This window comes from Halichoerus grypus, chromosome 8 (assembly GCF_964656455.1).
Source record: "Halichoerus grypus chromosome 8, mHalGry1.hap1.1, whole genome shotgun sequence".
NCBI classification, from domain to species: domain Eukaryota; kingdom Metazoa; phylum Chordata; class Mammalia; order Carnivora; family Phocidae; genus Halichoerus; species Halichoerus grypus.
The window spans coordinates 137,024,422-137,044,691 of record NC_135719.1 but is presented as its reverse complement, the minus strand read 5'-3'; the positions used below and the strand labels follow the sequence as shown (position 1 = coordinate 137,044,691).

Genomic DNA, 20,270 nt, shown 5'->3' with positions numbered 1-20,270 from the left:
CCCAGGCATTCCATCAAGTTATCTAAGAAAGGATCTCTAGGTCAATCTTCCATAGTATATTAGTGGGACTCAAACCCAAAAAGTGATACAAAGGTTGAACCAAAAGTCAAGTCATAAAACATGTATATGAAACAAAACAAATACCTGGGGTGCAGAAGAGTTTAAAAAAAAAAAAAAAAAAAAAAGGTAATCATGATAACTTCCCCAGTCAAAAGTACCACAGTCTCTCTCTCTCTCTCTCTTTTTTGGGAAATTCTGGGGACTAAGTGTAATGAGTGGGTTAGGACACCCACTCTGCAGTAGTTGGCTGTACCAAAAAATTTGAGGATCAACCACTGCACTGAATGTCATATAAAACTGTATAATCTAACATAGAGAATTCTGTGTGGAATTTCAAGAAAACTTCACAAGACTTGCAAAGCATACAGTAGCCCACAGGGGCAAAAACACCTTCAAGATAAACTTTAGTTTAAAGGCAAGAAATTAACCAGTTTCATATCCCTCTTTAATGCCTCCTATTACCTCTCCCAGTCTCTTGCCATTCAAAGTAAGCAGGCCACTCTGCTCACTCAACTTTTGCTCCATTATCAACCTGTGTTGTAATTGGTGGTTCCCAGAGTGAGGGCGCTTATAGGAGTACTTCCTGATCTATTCTCAGTCACATCATTACCCTCCCGCCACCCTCACTCTACCTCAAACCTGCCTTCTTAAACTGAATCTTATGCCTTTAGTCACTATTCTAAACTAAAGACAATATTTGGTTTGAAAAAGAACACTGAAAATTATAACATGAATTTATATTTGAACATAAAATGGTCTTTTTAAAATTCCAAACTTCAGAAAGTTCCAAACTTTTAAAAATGATTTGAAATTTTGTCCAAAAACTTTGCCTCCTAAAGGTTAACTCATTAGAGAAAGCAATTTAGGAAGTCAACCCAGCCCCTAAAGTACATGTAAACTGGTTTTGGTTGGGGGAAAGGAATAAGATGCAAACATTTACAAAAAAACATAACAACTGCAGTTAAGATACACTAAGGACTTGTTATGGGCCAGGCACAGCTACAAGTACATTACACATATTATTTCATTTAATCCTTACAATAGGCCTATAAAGGGGATTTATTAATCCCATTTTACAAATGGAAAAACCAAGGCAAGAGGCAGATCCAGGATTCAACCTCAGGAGTCTGGCTCCAGAAGCTGTGCTCTCATGGCTCACTACCTCCCTCTCCACAGTGAATCTGACTCTCCTGTCAAGAACCTCTTTTCAGACAGAATACCTACTCTGACTTGTGCCAAACTTTGGTCTAAGGGGTAAAAATTCAGAAACATACCATACGGTGAATCGAATTGTGTTGTTCCCTAGAAACAGGGACAGGTCCTCTGTCATTTGGTCCTGACTTTTCTTGTTGGCCACCATCACCATAATGTAATCAGGAAGTTCTTCATCTAGTTAAAAGGAAAAGTATATAAAAACTTTATGTTTTCCTCAATATTGTCTTCTACTTAAAAGTCAATGTACTTGAAAATATAGATATAGCTCTAAAAATTAATATCTCAGCTCTACTAGAATTATGTTGGACAAGAAAGTATAGTTTTTCCCCTCTTCATTACATAGGTATTTCAATTACTAGAAGGATGGGAATTAGGAATATCTAACAAATACTTATAAAACTAGATATTGTGAATTACAGTATCAAACTTGAGAGTATATTCATTGTCTTTTTATCTTTTTAATAATGCTCATCAATTTCAGAGAAGCTTCCAGAAAGCATATGGACATTCCTCAAGAATAGTAATTGAGTTTTGTCTAGTTTTGTGTTTATCTATGTTTCAAAATGATATTCATTTCTCAAGAGAACATCTTTATCCTCAGTAAAGGCAGATTTCTATTATCTCAGGGTAACCAATTTGCACCAACAGCAAATAAACTAAAACCACCCAAAAACTATCATTTAAAAAATGTATTTAAATAATTTCAACTTCATATGCTCCTAACACAATGATTATGAAGGTGAGGTCTAGGACCAAAAACACCACCACCACAGTAAAAAGGTAAGGAAGCAAAGGCATTTATCAAGAACTCTAATCCCCACCAAAAAAATTCCTTCAGATTTAATACCTTAAAGATTCGTATTTCTAAGTAGGCAGAAAGGTTCATTTCAGAAGTACTATCAGACAAAAAAAAGAAGTACTATAAGACATTTGTTTCAAGGAGAATTATCAAAAATCCAGTTCAAGAAAAGCACAAATATACTTAGCCCAATCTACAAATGGAGAGAGAGAAATCTAAATTTTTTACTGCTCTATTGGTATGAACATACAATTCATTCATTTTATGTCACTGGATATTTAGATCTCTTGCAATTTTACTAACAAAAAAAAAATGTTGCAAAAAATTTTAGTCTAGGTGGCAACCCTGCCTCTGGAGAGTTAGTGTCACCATACAGTGTTATTACAAAACTGATTATACTCCCTGTGCTGAACTTTTCATCTATGACTTATTTTATAACTAGGTATTTATACCTCTTAATTCCCTTTATCTAGTTCACCCATCCCTCACCTACCTCCCCTCTGGCAACCACCAATTTGTTCTGTGTATCTAAGAGTCAGGGTTGGTTTTAGTTTTTTTATTTTTTACTTAAGTTATCTCTACACCCAACGTGGGGCTTGAACTCACGACCCTGAGATCAAGAGTCACATGCTCTACTGACTCAACCAGCCAGGTGCCCATTTTGTTTTTTAGATTCCACATATAAGAAAATCATATGGTTTTGTCCTTCTGTGTGACTTATTTCACTTAGTGTAATACCCTCTAGGTTCATCCATGTTGTTGTAAATGGCAAGTTCCCATTGTTTTTAATGGCTGAATAATATTCCATTATAAACATATACACACGTATATATATCTCTTATCTTCTTTATACAGTCATCTATCAATGGACACTTGGGCTGCTTCCATTTCTTGGCTATTGTAAATAACGCTACAATATAACATAGAGAAGCATGTTATCTTTTCGAATCAGTGGTTTTGTTTACTTTGGGTAAATACGCAATAGTGGAATTACTGCATATAATACTTGTATTTTTAATTTTTTTTGAAGATTTTATTTATTTACTTGACAGAGAGACAGAATACAAGCAAGGGGAGCGCCAGGGAGAGGGAGAAGCAGGTTCCTGCTGAGGAGAGAGCCTGACGTGGGGCTCAATCCCAGGACCCTGGGATCATAACCTGAGCTGAAGGCAGATGCTGAACCGACTGAACTACCCAGGCACCCCTATTTTTAATTTTTTTGAGGAACTTCCATATTGTTTTCCATAGTGGCTGCACCAATTTGCATTCCCACCAACGGAATGAGGGTCCCTTTTTCTCTACATTCTTGCCAAGTTCTTCTCTCTTTGATTCCAGCCATTATGACAGGTGTAAAGTGATATATGTGGTTTTGATTTGCATTTCCCTGATGACTAGTGATGTTAGTATCTTTTCATGTGTCCGTTGGCCATCCGTATGTCTTCTTTGGAAAAATGTCTGTTCAGGTCCTCTGTCCATTTTTTAAATGGATTTTTTTCTGGGGGGGGGGGTTGTTAAGTTGTGTAAGTTTTTTATATATTTCGGATATGAACCCCTTATCAGATGTCTCATTCGCAGATATCTTCTCCCATTCAGTAGGCTGCCTTTTTGTTCTCTTGAAGAAATCTGAATATTTAATGAAATCATGCAATATGATGTGAGGGAATATAAGTGGGAACAAGAAGACAGTCATTTATTTTCTTTGCACAGTATCAAAAGGTTCCCACTGTTTCTGGCAATTACAGCAAATAAGCCTGGTAGCCTATTTATGCAAAGTGCACCTACCTCCTATGGACTACCATTGGTAACCCAGGAAAGGTCAACAAAAGATACAAAAGTAGGGACCCGAAAGGGTATGTGCACCCCGATGTTTATAGCAGCAACGTCCACAATAGCCAAACTGTGGAAAGAGCCAAGATGTCCATCAACAGATGAATGGATAAAGAAAATGTGGTATATATATACAATGGAATATTATGCAGCCATCAAAAGGAATGAGATCCTGCCATTTGCAACGACGTGGATGGAACTGGAGGGTATTATGCTGAGCGAAATAAGTCAAACAGAGAAAGACATGTATCATATGACCTCACTGATATGAGGAATTCTTAATCTCAGGAAACAAACTGAGGGTTGCTGGAGTGGGGGGTGGGGTGGGAGGGATGGGGTGACTGGGTGATGGGACACTGGGGAGGGTATGTGCTCTGGTAAGCGCTGTGAATTGTGCAAGACTGTTGAATCTCAGATCTGTACCTCTGAAACCAATAATGCAATATACGTTAAGAAAGAAAAAAAGAAGAAGAAGAAGAATGTAGCAGGAGGGGAAGAATGAAGGGGGGGAAATCGGAGGGGGAGAAGAACCATGAAAGACGATGGACTCTGAAAAACAAACTGAGGGCTGTAGAGGGGAGGGGGGGTGGGAGGATGGGTTAGCCTGGTGATGGGTATTGAGGAGGGCACGTTCTGCATGGAGCGCTGGGTGTTATCCACAAACAATGAATCATGGAACACTATATCTAAAACTAATGATGTAATGTATAGGGATTAACATAACAATAAAAAAAATTTAAAAAAAAAGTTAGAATGCTTTGCCAGCCTTCACAGATTTTCTCCCTCACAATGTCAATGATGAAAATGTGCTTTCCTGGGCACCTGGGTGGCTCAGTGGGTTAAGCGTCTGCCTTCAGCTCAGGTCATGATCCCAGGGTCCTGGGACCAAGTCCTGCATTGGGCTCCCTGCTCAGTGGGGAGCCTGCTTCTCCCTCTCCCTCTGCCTGCCGCTCCTCCTGCTGGTGCACGCCCTCTCTTTCTGTCAAATAAATAAATAAAATCAAGAAAAAAAGAAAGAGAGAGAGAAAGAGAAAGAGAAAGAGAAAGAGAAAGAGAAAGAGAAAGAAGAAAAGAAAGAAAAAAAAGAAAGAAAGAAAGAAAATGTGCTTTCCTGGCACTATTAGCTTGCATTTTCTAACATTCTAGGTGAGATCAGTGGCTGCTCCAGTACAGGGTCAAGGCAGGGAAAGGCGGAAAGGAAGGATAAAAAGGAGCCCCAGGGAACTTCTGGGAGTAATGAATACGTTCATTAGTCTAATTATCATGTGTATTTGTCAAGACTTACCGAATTGTACACTTCAAATACGCAGTTTAATATACCAATGTTAATATACTAATTATATCTCAACCAAGCCATTGGAAAATCATACACTGTTTCCTCAGTATACAAAACAGAAAATAAGAATCTGATGAAAAATTAACGTGTTCATGATACATTTCCACAGATTTCGGATTTCTCAAATTTATTTGAAATCTCTACTGGGGAAAAAAGTGAGTGTTTTGGAGGTTTATGCAAAGTTCAGGCTTCTAAAATGTGAATGAAGTTGTCAACGATACTAAAAGAATTTTTTTAAATAAAAAATACCATGTGAATGAAGGACTGCTCTGAACCGTAATCGCCTTCCCACTGAAGTGCTCCATTTTAAATAAACACAAATGAGAAGTTACCACTCCTAAGAGTTGTTCGCCACCCCATGCCTTGAAAATAAATACTCAAATATTTGTTAAATACTATTGCTTCCATAACCTTAAAGGTTTCCAGGACTTTCTTAGAGAGAGGGATTAGAAAGTCATCCTTTTCAGAAAGACAATGATTTATAAACATACAATCAGGTAGCTAACTGTAAACCTAAATTCGTAACGTATACTTTTATTTCAGAGTAACTGTAACCCGTTTTTCTACTTAATCAACACTTATTAAAAAAAAAAAAAAATCATACTCTCTGCTAGGCCACTGGGACATCACAAATACTAAGTCTCTGCCCTCAAGAAATGTCCAGTCAAGAAACAGACATTGGGGCGCCTGGGTGGCTCAGTCGTTAGGCGTCTGCCTTCGGCTCAGGTCATGATCACAGGGTCCTGGGATCGAGCCCCGCATCGGGCTCCCTGCTCCGCGGGAAGCCTGCTTCTCCCTCTCCCATTTCCCCTGCTTGTATTCCCTCTGTCGCTGTGTCTCTCTCTGTCAAATAAATAAATAAAATCTTTAAAAAAAAAAAAAAAAAAGAAACAGACACAAGTTGGGAAGCCATGCTAATGTGTCAATCACTGGAAGAGATTTCAGTGGATTCCAGAGGAGCACACAGGAGTGACTCCTATGCCTTTGCTGGTATCAAGGGCACAGAAGACCTGAGTTCTCTGGTCTTAAATCTGCTACTGACCAGCTCTGCTACTCCCAAGACTCCATTTTTTTTAGTGCTTTTTCTTTGAAAAAAAAGATTTTATTTATTTGACAGAGAGAGAGAGAGAGAGAGAGAGCGCACGCACACACACACACGAGGAGGGGGAGCGGCAGGCAGAGGGAGAGGGAGAAGCAGGCTTCCCACTGAGCAGGGAGCCGGATCCCAGAACCCTGGAATCATGACCTGAGCCGAAGGCAGATGCTTAACTGACTGAGCCACCCAGGCACCCCTCCATTTTTTTTAGTTGTAAAAGGAATACTACTACCTGCCATTCCCACTTACACTGTGTTCAGGAACAAATATAACTATATGAAAATATTCTGAAAATCAAACTATTTTTATTTTTTAAACTATTTATATTTTTACTATAATTCATTTCATATTGAACAACATTAAGCTTATAAACCAAGTTTTTAATAGACTCAAAATTCTTGGTTTGAGATTTTTGATAAATGATAGGAATCATCAGTAAGACTGAACTTAGACTCAATTAACACGTGTTTGTGCTTTCATGTGCTAGAACTAAGAAAGTTTACGCTACAGGTTTTCTGTACATTTCTTTTTGAACCAAACAAGTTCCTGACACATAGCTGGTATCCATCAAGTGTTGAACAAATAAAATAATAAATCAATTCTAGCTCAGCTTCATCTTTACTTCTGAGCTTCAATTCTCTTATCTGTTAAAAGCTTAGAACAATCTTGACAAATAATTTATAAAAAGTGCCCAGCATGTGGTAAATTAGTAATTCTTTTTTTTTTTTTTTAAGGATTTTATTTATTTATTTAACAGAGAGATAGAGAGCACAAGTAGGCAGAGCAGCAGGCAGAGGGAGAGGGAGAAGCAGGCTCTCTGCCGAGCAGGGAGCCTGACGTGGGGCTCGATCCCACGACCCTGGGATCATGACCCGAGCGGAAGGCAGCGGCTTAACCGACTGAGCCACCCAGGCACCCCAAATTAGTAATTCTCAAACCGTTGGGCCTCAGGTTCGCTTTATGCTCTGATGACCCAGGGCGGGTCAGTCAGTTAAGCTTCCAACTCTTAATTTCAGCTCAGGTCATGATTGAGTTAGCCACCTTCTTCATGGAACATTATTTTTATCTCCTAACACTGACAAACTAGACATACACTTGGATATTTGGCAGACATATTCTTTTTTTTTTTTTTAAAGATTTTATTTATTTGAGAGAGAGAATGAGAGAGAGAGAGAGCACATGAGAGCGGGGAGGGTCAGAGGGAGAAGCAGACTCCCTGCTGAGCAGGGAGCCTGATGCGGGACTCGATCCCGGGACTCCAGGATCATGACCTGAGCCGAAGGCAGTCGCCCAACCGAGCCACCCAGGCACCCTGGCAGACATATTCTTGAAAGTGAACAGAGGAAAAGAACTGATACACTTTGTTACCAACGACAAAAAAGAACTTTTATGTGAACTATCTATTGGTAATTACCATGCTAGAAAAACTGAGAATTTAAAAATCTTATTTAAAATAACACACTTATCACATGTTAATAAACCCATTTATATGACATAATTAACATTTTTATAAAAAATAAATTTTCCAAAAAAATAACATAAAACTAGTTATATTTAAATATCTGGTTTTTAAAAAGACAGCTGGATTCAATTTCCACTTTTGCATTTAACCTGTTATGATATGTTGCTCTAATTGAAGAATATGACGAAAATCCGGCCTCACAAATACACAGTTGGAAAAGAAAGTATAGCTGACCCTTGAACATGGGTTTGAACTGCCTGGGTCCAATTATACCTGGATTTTTTTTGATACATGTATCAAAAACGCATGTTCTCTTCCTTATGACTTTTGTGATATTTTCTTTTCTCTAGCTTACTTTCTATAAAAACAAAGTATAGAATACATATAATATACAAAATATGTGTTAACGGACTGGTTATGTTAACAGTAAGACTTCTGATCAACAGTAGGCTATTAGTAGGTAAATCTGGAGAGAGTCAAAAGTTATACTCATCTTTTCAACTGTGCCAGGGAGGGGAGTGTCCAGCAGCCCTACCCCTAAGTTGTTCAAGGGTCAACTGTATTTTAAAAGCCTTTTCAGATAATGTGGACATTCTTCTGTGATACTACATCAAAACTCAACAAGTGGTAGTTTCTTAAAGGTAGGCAGCAATATGGAAACTAAAACTCTATCAATCACCTTTTTGTACCTTGTTACATGAAAATCCACTGATCCATCCTCTACTTTTAATGAATCTTTTTCCCTTGTATAATTTTGTAACATCATGCATTGATCATTTGAAAAACTACTGGTTCAGGGAGCTATACAAATCACTGACATGTTGATACAATTCATTACAAGATACAAAAGAATCATTTGTTACTATCATCAGAACTTCTTTTTTTTTTTTTTTTTTTTTAAAGATTTTATTTATTTATTTGAGAGAGAGAGAACGAGAGACGAGAGCATGAGAGGGAGGAGGGTCAGAGGGAGACGCAGACTCCCTGCTGAGCAGGGAGCCTGATGTGGGACTCGATCCCAAGACTCCAGGACCATGACCTGAGCCGAAGGCAGTCGCTTAACCAACTGAGCCACCCAGGCGCCCTATCATCAGAACTTCTTTTAAGTACTGGGAAGCTTTCAAATTCATGAAGGCAGAAACAAACTTCTCAAAATTCTATTTTCACCTGACAGCTCAACTTTTGTCGTTGGTAACAAAGTGTATCAGTTCTTTTCCTCTGTTCACTTTCAAGAAAATGTCTGCCAAATATCCAAGTGTGTGTCTAGTTTGTCAGTGTTAGGAGATAAAAATAATGTTCCATGAAAAAGGTGGCTAACTCAATCACACAAATCCTTTCCCTTTAGACAAACCAACCTGTTTTAATACACAGAAGTACTTCATGAGTAATTCCTATTTTCTCACATCACACATTTAAAAGACGTAGTAGGCAAGAGCCAAGATTTAAAAAAAATATTTTTACTGCTTCACTAATTAAGTGAAACTGGCTTTTTAAAAAAATTCCCAGGAGAGGGGTGATAGGATTTCTCACAGAGTTTGCAGTGAGATCTCCAGATTAAGGTCCCACCAGTTTAACTCACCATTGCTTTTGCACAATCCAAATGGCAAGTACCCCTTCAGTATCAATGAGATAATAGTTTTGACTTCAGAGACCCTTGGCATCTCTCACACCTTGAGAACCATGTCGTAAATTACTTTTCCAGGAGGCACCAGCTTTGGAGCCAAACAGACCCAAATCTCAATCCATAAAGCATTGCTCAAGTAAGCACTCAAAGCCTCAGTTTCCTTGCTTGTACAAGTAGGAGTATTACCACTTACCTTCCAGTGTTCTCCTGGATATTATCATGACCTAACGCATAGACAATGGTTAAGCACAGTGCCTGATCCAAAGTAAACACTCAAATTATAAATCATAAAAGCATAAAGAAAAAGAGAAAACATTACTGTGGGTGCTAAGAGGAAAAGAGACAGGAAAAAAGAAAGATTTGAAAATAAAACTCACTGAACCGCAGCAGAGGCAACTGCCAGAAAACATTCATATGCAAAATAAGTTCTGAAACAAGATCAAGAGGAAAGCAAAGAGAATAGGAAAAACAGAATCAAATCAAATAAACATGGAGAGTAAGACAGAGCCTCAACAGAGGAGGCTAAACAATCTTAAAAGCACCATATTAAAAGGCGGTTTTTTTGGGGGGGGGGCAAGGTTGCATATAGAGCTTTCAAGAAAAGACAGTAAGAATAAGAAACCGCAAAGAGGGCGCCTGGGTGGCTCAGTCGTTAAGCGTCTGCCTTCGGCTCAGGTCATGATCCCAGGGTCCTGGGATCGAACCCCGCATCGGGCTCCCTGCTCCGGGGGAAGCCTGCTTCTCCCTCTCCCACTCCCCCTGCTTGTGTTCCTGCTCTCGCTATGTCTTTCTGTCAAATAAATAAATAAAATCTTTAAAAAAAAAAAAAGAAGAAAGAAACCGCAAAGAATCAGATTTGAAAGTAAAAAGGGGTTTCTCCAAAGTCGAAAGTACGAAGGAAAAAAAAAAATGCATTCACTAAAATTCAATTAGCAGCAAAGTCTAAATTCTATTACGCTGACAACAACAAAAAACTTACCAACATAAGCTCCTAATTCTTGCAATTTCCCCTTAATGGCACTCTGAGGGAAGAAGAGAAAGACAAACGTGCGTGTGAGAAAAGGCGGAAAAACACCCGGCTCCGTAACGCAGAGGCAACTTGGCAGCTGCGCGCACCTCCCGCCCCCTCGGCGCCCAGGTCCCAGGTGGGGGCGGGGAGGCGCCCGGGCCCCTCCCCCGTCCCCGCGGGCCCCCCCAGCCGCCGCCGAGCGCGTCTCTCGCCCGGCGCTCCACGCCTCCTTCCGCTCCCGGCGGCTTTCTGCAGCCGCGGCCCCGCTCGCCCGCCGAGCTCTCTGAGGCCCGTCGGCCCGAGGCGGCCCAGGCCGAGGAGGAGTCGTTCGCCGACCCCGCAGCTCGCCGAGAGCCCCCGGCGGCGAGTAGGCCGCGGCGTCCAGGCCGGGCCCACAGTCCCCGTTACTCCTGACAACCGCGCGCCCGCCCGCTGAGGCCCGGCTTCCCGCCCCCGCCCGACGCGGGCCTTACCCGGATCTTGCGGCTGATCTCGGTGCCGATTTCCATGGCTCCCGACGGGCGGCGAGCTCAGCACTGCGCGGCGCTTCGCTTACCCAGAGCCCCGCGCCGGCTCCCGGCCCCGCAACCCCGCCGCCGCAGCCGCCAGCTACCAGCTCCCGGCCGCGCGATCTGCGTGACCCGCCCCCACCGGCCCGGCGCGCCAGGGAGAGCAGAGTCGAGCGCGCCTGCGCCTGCGCCTGCGCGCACCCGGGCCCGCGGAGTCTGTATTCGGGCGGCCTCTGCTGGCGGCTAGGAGAGCAGCGGCCGGAGAATGCCCTCGGTTTCTCTCCGCCGCTCCCGGCACCTGGAGAGCTCTCCCCTTTCCTCGCCCCCACTTACTCATTTTACGCTCTTTGGAAAATAAAGATGAATTAAATGCAGCGGAAAGATCCCTGGCTTTGGTATGATATCTGAGTTAGACTCCAGCTTTCGCTGGCTTTTAATGTGATAATGGTTTAGATGATTTAAACCTTTAAGTCCTTAGTTTTCCTACCTGTAAAATAGACTGCCTCCTAGCGGTTGCATTATAATTACACTTGGAGGGAACCGACCATCCCGCGCAGGAGAACCAATCAATCACAGTCCTCTTTTTTTCTTTTTTTAAAAGATTTTATTTGGGGCGCCTAGGTGGCTCAGTCGTTAAGCGTCTGCCTTCCGCTCGGTCATGATCCCGGCATCCTGGGATCGAGCCTGGGTCGGGCTCCCTGCACAGCAGGAAGCCTGCTTCTCCCTCTCCCACTCTCCCTGCTTGTGTTCCTTTTCTCTCTCTTTTTCTGTCAAATAAATAAAATCTTATAAAATATTTTAAAAATAAAATAAAAGATTTTATATATTTATTTATTTGAGAGAGAGCGGGGGGAGGGGCAGAAAGAGAGGGAGAGAGAGAATCTCAAGCCAACTCCATTGAGCAGGCGTGGAGCTTGAGTCCACCACCCAGATATCACCACCTGAGAGGAAATCAAGAGCTGAATGCCCAACCAACTGAGCCACCCAAGCACCCCAATCACAGTCCTTTCTAATGATTCCACAAGTACTGCTTCCCTTGGGTCGGGTTCTGCCTTCCTTCCCCCCTCCCCCACTCGGTGGCCCTTCCCCAAGATTTACAGTCACTCTCCTGCTCCTTCCTTTCTGAAACCCTTCCTTTAGAGAACTCTATTATTCTTAGGATTTCAGCTGTCATCTCTATGCTGAGAATAACCGAATTTTCTGTCAGCCCTGACTTTCCCCCTAAACTCCACTCCCAAATTCCAGATGACTTCAGGCATTTGTATTTCCCCCAAATTCAGCACATCAAAATTTACGTCTTCATTATCTTTCCCGTCCCCCACTCAGATTGGTTTCTATTCCTGATGTCCCTGTTTCTATCAATAACAGCTTACTTCTCCCTGTCCATGATCATAAAATCTAGGAATAAGCAGAGAGAGGGCTCCCTTCTCCCCCATATCCACTAAATCTGGAAGTGGTCCCTATTAGCTATCCATTGCTTAATAACAAATGACCACACACTAAACTTAGCAGCTTAAAACACACACATTTATCATCTCATGGTTTTCATGAGTCAGGAATCTGAGCACAGCTTAACTGAGTCCTCTGGTCAGGCTCTCACAAGGCTGCTGTTGGGGTGTCAGTCACAGGCCGTGTTCTCATTTGGAGGCTTGACAGAGGAAAACTCCACTTTTAAGCTCACTGGTGTTGTTAGCAAAATTAATTCCCTTGCAACTTTATGAGGGAGGGCCCCAGCTTTTTCCTAGCTGTTTGTCTTGAGGCCACCCTCAGGCCATAGAGGTTGCCCACAGTTCCTTGCCATGCGCTTCTTCAACATGGCTACTTAACTTAAGTCCACCAAGACAGTCTCTCAGCTCAGGGAAGGCCCAGTTCCTCTTCTTCTCGGGGCTCTCACTCTGTTGGGTAACTTAGGGCCACCCAGGGCCTGACCCCAGAATCAAGGGATTTATGGGCTCATCACATCTGCAAAATCCGCCCCCCCCCTTTATTTTTGCCATATTCATTAACTAAAAGCAAGTCACAGGTGCTGCCCACTGTCAGGGTGAGGGGGTTATACAGGGGGTAAACAGCAGGGCAGGAATCATGGGGCCACCTAGGGTCTGTTTGCCACACGGCCCTTTATCTTATGTAATCATTTTTTTCCTTCTGAATTCCTATAGCATCTATGTGGGAGCTACTAGTATGACACTTAATATACCCTCTGCAATATTAATTGTGTATGTGTCCTCTCTAACAAAATTACAAACTCTTGTAGTTCTCCATTTCTCCAAAATTTCTTTCAGGATGCTGGACACATAGGAAGCACTTATGAAATATTTGTAGGATAAAATAAATGACCTAAATTAACAAAAGCATTCCTCATGGATTAATCCAACCATCCTGCCCTCATCCAACATTGATGAGAAGCAGCAGAGCAAAGTGAGAACAAGGACACTGGAGCCAGACTGTCTGGGTTTGAATCCCAGCCCTGCTACTCCCTCCTAAACCTTAGGCAAGTTGCTTAGCCTTTCTGTGCCTCAGTTTCCTCACCTGTGACATTCGTATGATAGCAGTTTCTCCTTCATAGGGTTGTGAGGATGAAATAAATTAAAATTTGGGAAGCATTTTAAACTGTGTTTGGCTCACAGCAGCACTGTTTGTTGATTAAAAATTAAATGCCTTCTCAGAGCCAGACACTGTGCTGGGAGCCAGAGCACAAAGATGAGCAAGACGGAGTCCCTGCTTTCATGACACTCACAATCCAAAAGATAGTATGTTATTTCTATTTATCCACCATTTCAGAACTAAGAATGAAAACACTTTTGTATCCATTACCGATTCCAAAATCCTTAGTCAATATTAGTTAATACTGAAAGAACATTTTACAGAGAATAGAAAATGTTTTCATTAAAATGTATTTGGAATAGGGAAACTTTTATTAAAATGTATTCAAGGGGTGCCTGGGTGGCTCAGTCAGTTAAGCGTCTGCCTTCATTTGGCTCAGCTCATGATCCCAGAGTCTGAGGATTGAGTCCTCAGAACCCTCGGCAGGGAGACTGCTTCTCCCTCTCCCTCTGCCCTCCCCTCCCCTCCACCCCCGCTTGTGCTCTCTCTCTCAAATAAATAAATCCTTAAAAAATGTATTCAAGAAAGGGTTAACTGTCAGAACAATACTTTTAAAAGCTGCTTAAGAATGCACACTTTTATAATAATAAAGAAAAGGAGATGAAAAACGCGTTTACTTAAAAAAAAAAAAGTGGGGGGAGCACCTGGTTGGCTCAGGCAGTAGAACATGTGATTCTTGATCTCTGGGTTGTAAGTTCAAGCCCCACATTGGACCTAGAGCTCACTTAAAATTAAAAATTTAAAAAAAAAAAAGAATTCACTCCCTCTGCCCCCTCCTCATGCTCTCTCTTCCAGCTTGTGCTCTCTTTCCTTATCTCTCTCTCTCAAATAAATAGATAAAATCTTAAAAAAAAAAAAAAGTCTTAAAAAAAAAAAGAACCCACACATTTAGACCTCAGGAGGAGTTACAGTGTCACAGGGTACAACCCACTAAACCGATGGTGTTCAGTGATCCAACACTGTTCAAGGTGCTTCCCTGGAAGATGCAGCTTCATAAACCATATCACATCCAGAGGAAGATGATCATGACGATGACCAGAGAGAAACCATTAAAGGAGCAAAGGGTATTTACCTTGAAAAAGATTAAGCTAGACCAAGAGAATTCTTTTCTGGCATGGAAGGGCTCTCCAGTTCAGGATGAATGACCTATTTTGCTGTAGGGGATAGAATGAGGACTAAATTTCAATAAACCACAATGCAGGCTAAGAGGGTTCTGGGTTGTCTTTTAAAGAGAGAAGATGACAAAACGAGTGTTAGTTTTGAAGTCAGAGAGGCCTGAGCCCAACTCCATGGTGCCCTGAGTCCTCTAACACTGGCCTCTTCCTACCTCCAGCCTGCTCTCAGGGCAGCATTCCAGCTGGACGTTGGGCATGTGCTCATCCTTTGCAAGCCTGTATATGTGTGTGTGTGGGGGGGGTGGGCAGGAGGGAGGGAGGTAGGGTTTGGGGGTGGTTTCCTTCAGCCTGGAATGCTTTTCTCTTCTTTTCCTTGAGTTCTTTGTGAGCTTTTTTGTTTGTCCTTCCAGGCTCAGCTAGAAGCTAATCACAGTGATAAACCAGACATGACTATCCCCCTTAAAATATATTCTCATTAATATATTCCCCTACTACAATATATATGCATATATATAGTACTGGAGTGCGTGTATGTGTGTGTGCACGCGCACGCTCCTAAGTCTTTGAGGACAGAGCCATACATCTTATTTGTCTTTCTGGCTCTTCCTACCCCTTCCCTCTGGGAATCATTATCTCTATGTGGTGGGAGGAGAGGGTCAGTCATTCAGTTTAGATTCTTGCAGAAGATGATAATTTACATAGTGAGCTATAGTAGGTACTCTCCAAGCTATCAGAGCAGATTTCTTTTTTAAGATTTTATTTTTTTAAGTAATCTCCACACCCAATGCAGGGTTCAATCTCACAACCCCGAGATGGGGTCACATGCTCCACCAACTGAGCCAGCCAGGCGCGCCCTGAATTTCTTAACTCCTAAGAAAATATTAGTCAGTGCACCACCAAAACCACAATTTCCTTTCCTTTTTATTGATTATCTTTTTTAATTCAGGACTTTCTTTTTTAAATTTTATTTATTTTTTAAAGATATTATTTTAAACTAATCTCTACACCCAACATGGGGCTCGAACTTAACAACCCCAAGATAAAGAGTCTCATGCTCTACCAACGACTGAGACAGGGGCCCCTTAAATCTTAATTATTTTATTAAGAATTATCTTCATGTGGATAAGTATTTATACTATGCCACTTTCTGGGTAACAAGAGGAGGTAAAGATACAGATATGTAATGGCTTATTTATCTACAGAGTATCTCTCTTTTTTTTTTTTTTTTAAGATTTTATTTATTTATTTGCGAGAGAGAGAATGAGAGACAGAGAGCACGAGAGGGAGGAGGGTCAGAGGGAGAAGCAGACTCCCCGCTGAGCAGGGAGCCCGATGCGGGACTCGATCCCGGGACTCCAGGATCATGACCTGAGCCAAAGGCAGTCGCTTAACCGACTGAGCCACCCAGGCGCCCTCTACAGAGTATCTCTAAATAGATACAGAAAGTTATGGTAAACACTGGTTACTGGCAAGAGGAGAGCTGGGTATCTAGCAGGCAGGGTGAGAAGGAGATTTTCACTGACAGCTTTTTATACTTTTTGGGGTTGAACCATACAAATTATTTCTCTTCATTCAAACTTAACCAATAATAATTTCAAGTCTGATGCTTTGAAGGGGCTGCTCATGTGGCTTATCACGGGGGAGTTACTGTCATATTAACATGGTTGAGAGAAAATAGAGTTTAAGTACTTGGTCAGCAAATGACACCGATGCAGTGAGGGGGAGGAAGTTCAAATCTGTTGTCTAATATCGCTTGGGTTTTATGATCATTTTCTATTTTTAAAATTCTTTTATTTTCTTCCCGATTCAATTAACACGTTTTTATTTAGTACTTACTCTCTGCCAGTAGTTGTCCTAGGAATTCTAGGAGATATAAAAGAAGCCTTCATGAAATAGTTTTTAAAGCTCTTGCCAAGTGTGGAGATCACTGTGGAATGGGGTGTCTTGGAAGCAGAGAGCCTTGAATTGAGGCTTGGAGAGCAAGGCAAGACTCAGAAAAATGAAAGGGGGCGGGCGGGCAGGAGGTGCTATGGGCCAGGAGAAATAGCTTGACTGGGGCATTCAGGGGGAAGAGAGAAATTGAGAATGGCCAAGGAGGCTAGAGCAACTTAGAAAGGCCCTAAAGGACAGGCAGAAAAGCTAGCCTTGGGGGTCCCTTGGGAGTGATAGACCCAAGAGAGAGAGGTAAGCTTGGTATTTGCATGTAAAGGAGAGAGAACTGAGAAACCAGATGCAAGACCACCCTTGTTGCAATAATCCGGATGTAAAATGATGAAGGTTTGGTTTAGAATTGCGGGAAGGGGGTAGGAGGCAGAGAGGAAAGAAAGAAATCCTGAGAGATTGCAAAGGAGGAAATACCAGGTCTTGATGGTAGGCTGGAGATGAGAAAGGGAGAAGGGTCTCACATAATTTCAATTTTTCTAGCTCGGGAGACCAGAAAAGGGACTCATTTTCATGTCTCTTTTTTTTCCTCACACACAATTTGACCCCCTCATGGTGTACTGTTGAAATATCAGTTACAAACAGAATTAATTTAATTTTTCTATCAGAAACACATGTAGTCTAACTTGCTTTTAGCTCCATCACCTGCCTTGAATCTTGGCCGGCTTTGTTCTCCCAGAGCGCTCATACCTCTATGATGTATGTGTGGTGTGTAGGTGTGTGCATCTTCCACTAGACCAGAAGTCCTCTGTGTGCAGGGGCCATGACATAGGCATAGTAAGTACGGCTAATTGTTGATGAAAATGAGAGTTGAATAAAATCTAACACCAAAAAGCTTTCCAGAAACCGTTTTTTTAAAAACCATTTAAATTAAAATTTGCCAAATAAAAGCTTCCCTGCTCCAATCACTCAAACCACATGCCAGGTAAAGATCAAATAACCTATTGTGATGGTGTTAGGGTCACACAGTTTTATTCCTCCGCTTAAGTGCTGTAATTCAGTTACAATAATGCGGCTTAAAAATACAATACCGTGTAATAATAAACACTGCTAATGGGGTCTAGGGTTAAATGAAACACTTCACATGTATTTTACACAAGTTACTGGACAGCGATTATTATTATTCTCACTTTAGAAGAGAGGAAGCAGGCACAGAGAGGTTACGAAATTTGCACAAGTTTACCCAGCTATAAAGTGTTGGCGCTGAGATTTGAACCTAGACAACTTGACCATGGAGTCCCCATCCCTAATAGCTCTACTCTGTTGCATATTTATTCAGCTCTTTCGGAGACCGAGATGTTATTTGAGGCATATCAACCTTTTTGGGGGGAGAAGGGGACTTTCTCACCCAGTACTTTAAAGTGTTTTTCCTTTTTTATGGGGTATATCTTTAGACGTAAGCATGGAAGTAAGAAATAGAATATTTGAATTGTTTTCAGAAATGTACAACAGTAAAGGAATAACTCCAGCAATAATAGCATTTTACGGACCCTTTACCTGGAACCGAAATAATATCCCCCCCCTCATTTTTATTAAAAGCCTTGCTTTATTTGGAAACTCTTAAAATAAGCGGTCATATGATTTAAAAAAAAGCAGCGGCGCGCCCCCTCCCCGGCGGCCGGGCGCAGCTGTCCGCACCTCCCCCGCGCCCCGCCGCCCGCATTCCAACTCTCTGAGGTCACGGGCCGCCGCCGCCGCCTCCCCGGATCCGCCCCGCCCGCCCGGCCCAGGGGGAGGGACGCCCGGCCCGGCCGCTCCGCTGCTCCGGCCGCGCGTCCCGTGCCCCGTCTGTTCGTCTGTCCGTCCGTCCGTCCTCCTGCCACTCCAGCCCCCGCCCGATTCCTTTGTGCGGCGCTCCCAGCCGGCCGGTCCCACCTCCGGGCCTTTCCCGTGACCGCCGCCGCCACCGCCGCCGGACTGTGCCCGGGGGAATGGTCTGCCGGCCGAGGTTTGGGAGACAGGAAGTGAGGCGCGCGAACCCCATGAGCGCGCCGCGGCGCGGGCTGGCGTGCGGGCGCGGCTGTGGCTGCTGCGCGGCGGGACCCCGGGAGGCGGGCCGCTGAGCGGGGCGCGCGGCCCCGAGGATGCGGGAGCGGGAGCAGGTGAGGGCGCGGGGCCCCGGCCGAAGGGCGGGCGCTGGGGCCGAGCGGTGGGGTGTGTCCGCCAGCGGGGACCCCGGAGCGCGTCGGCGAGCCTTGGAGTCCCTCCCGGACGATGGGTCCCGGCTTCCAGACCCGTGGCAGGAGCGTTAACAAAGAGAAAAGTCTTCCCTTTCCAGGTTCTCCGTGATCTAGTTGAGTTCATTTCTAAAAGGGGTCTTGAACTTCTATTCTGAACTCCTTGGCTGATTGTTGCGGCGTAATTCTGGATCAGGGTTTTAACAGTCTTAGGCATATTTTTGCCTCTCGGTATATTAAATGAGAAATGTGCCAGATAACTGGCGAGAAGGCGAGTAGGGAAGGATTGTTTGGTGATGACTTGTTTTTGGAGTAAAGAGTGTTTACTCTGGAAAAAAGAATTCTTGGGTCTGCAAATTCCGACTTGTGATTTCTGCAAATCCTGATTAGATTGGCCGCTCTTGGCATGCACGTCTTTTCTTTTATGCTATGCTGAGAAAGCCTTATAATAATAGCGTATATTCACAAACATATTCAAAACACTGTGCTCTGACAACCGCTGTATGCCTAATTAGTTGCTGACAGATTTTTTTTTTAACTTTGGGATATGACAGTAATTTTACTCTGATAATAGTTGTTTTGTTTCTAGGGTATTTTATTCTCGAGTATTTACGCATATTGGCCATGAGAAATATGTTTGATTTAATACTATAGATCTATATATTACTCTAAAGATGTCATATATTCTGTGATTACAGTATCAGTGGCAGAATTACATGTGGGGAGGATCTTGGCAGCAAGGGGGGAAACGACAGGACTCAGAGTTACAGTGTATTTGAGAAAGTTTTGAAAGGGAATGTGGAAACATTAAAATGAATTCACAAATATCTGAGACTGCCTTTTGACAAGTGGAACAGAACTTAACATGTGTCCCTTATTACATAACAGGATGGTTTTGTAGAGAAAGTATTTACTAGTTTTTTTCCTTCACAAGCAAATTATGAATTACCTCTTTAGTAGATAAGTTATAATTTCAGATCTTTCAAATTATTGCATATTTTTTTAAAAAGATTTTATTTATTTGACAGAGAGAGAGCACAAGTAGGCAGAGCGGCAGGCAGAGGGAGAGGGAGAAGCAGGCTTCCCACTGAGCAGGGAGCCTACCTGGGGCTCTATCCCAGGACCCTCCAATCATGATCTGAGCAGAAGTTAGACGCTTAACTGACTGAGCAGCCCAGGCTACGCTATTGCATATTATTTTACACTGAGCCACCCAGGAGCCGCTATTCCATATTATTTTACATCTGAAACAGACCCCCCAAAAAAGCAACTTATATTTCTACTCCATTTGAACATTAATAACTTTGACATGATTTGCTAGTGAAAACTGTATATAACAGAAAATTAAAAGGTGTAAATCATTGATAATTTTCTAAATTATTAAACAGTATTAACACAGTAGGTTTTATATAAATAAGCAAAAAGCAAGCTATTCTTGTGGATGGATCTTGGGGAAAAATGCACCCTGACATCCACATTCACCCCTCAATCTTTTC

General features: G+C 42.5%; 2 protein-coding genes across 13 annotated transcripts in view; one reads left to right on the top strand and one right to left on the bottom strand.

Annotated features, from left to right (window-relative positions):
- The window catches only part of ZC3H14 (zinc finger CCCH-type containing 14), a 52,608-nt gene extending 41,516 nt beyond the window's left edge, over nt 1-11,092 (bottom strand). For 3 of the 10 annotated variants that reach the window (XR_013440804.1, XM_078054082.1, XM_078054089.1), the window contains exons 1-3: nt 10,902-11,090; nt 10,399-10,441; nt 1,335-1,449 (exon numbers count right to left, since the gene is read on the bottom strand). Coding sequence is in view for 9 of the 10 variants with exons in the window: in XM_078054082.1 (XP_077910208.1) it covers nt 1,335-1,449; nt 10,399-10,441; nt 10,902-10,937 (194 nt within the window). In the remaining variant the exon portion in view is untranslated. Of the gene's footprint in view, nt 1-1,334; nt 1,450-2,122; nt 2,172-10,398; nt 10,442-10,901 lie in introns of all 10 variants that reach the window. The other 7 variants (XM_078054084.1, XM_078054088.1, XM_078054090.1 and 4 more) reach the window with 4 other exon arrangements.
- A 7,242-nt stretch (nt 11,093-18,334) lies between these two features.
- Nucleotides 18,335-20,270, top strand: part of PTPN21 (protein tyrosine phosphatase non-receptor type 21) — a 75,310-nt gene continuing 73,374 nt past the window's right edge. For all 3 annotated transcript variants that reach the window (XM_078054080.1, XM_078054079.1, XM_078054075.1), the window contains exon 1: nt 18,335-18,699. The gene's annotated coding sequence lies outside the window, so the exon portion shown is untranslated. The remainder of the gene's footprint in view (nt 18,700-20,270) is intronic.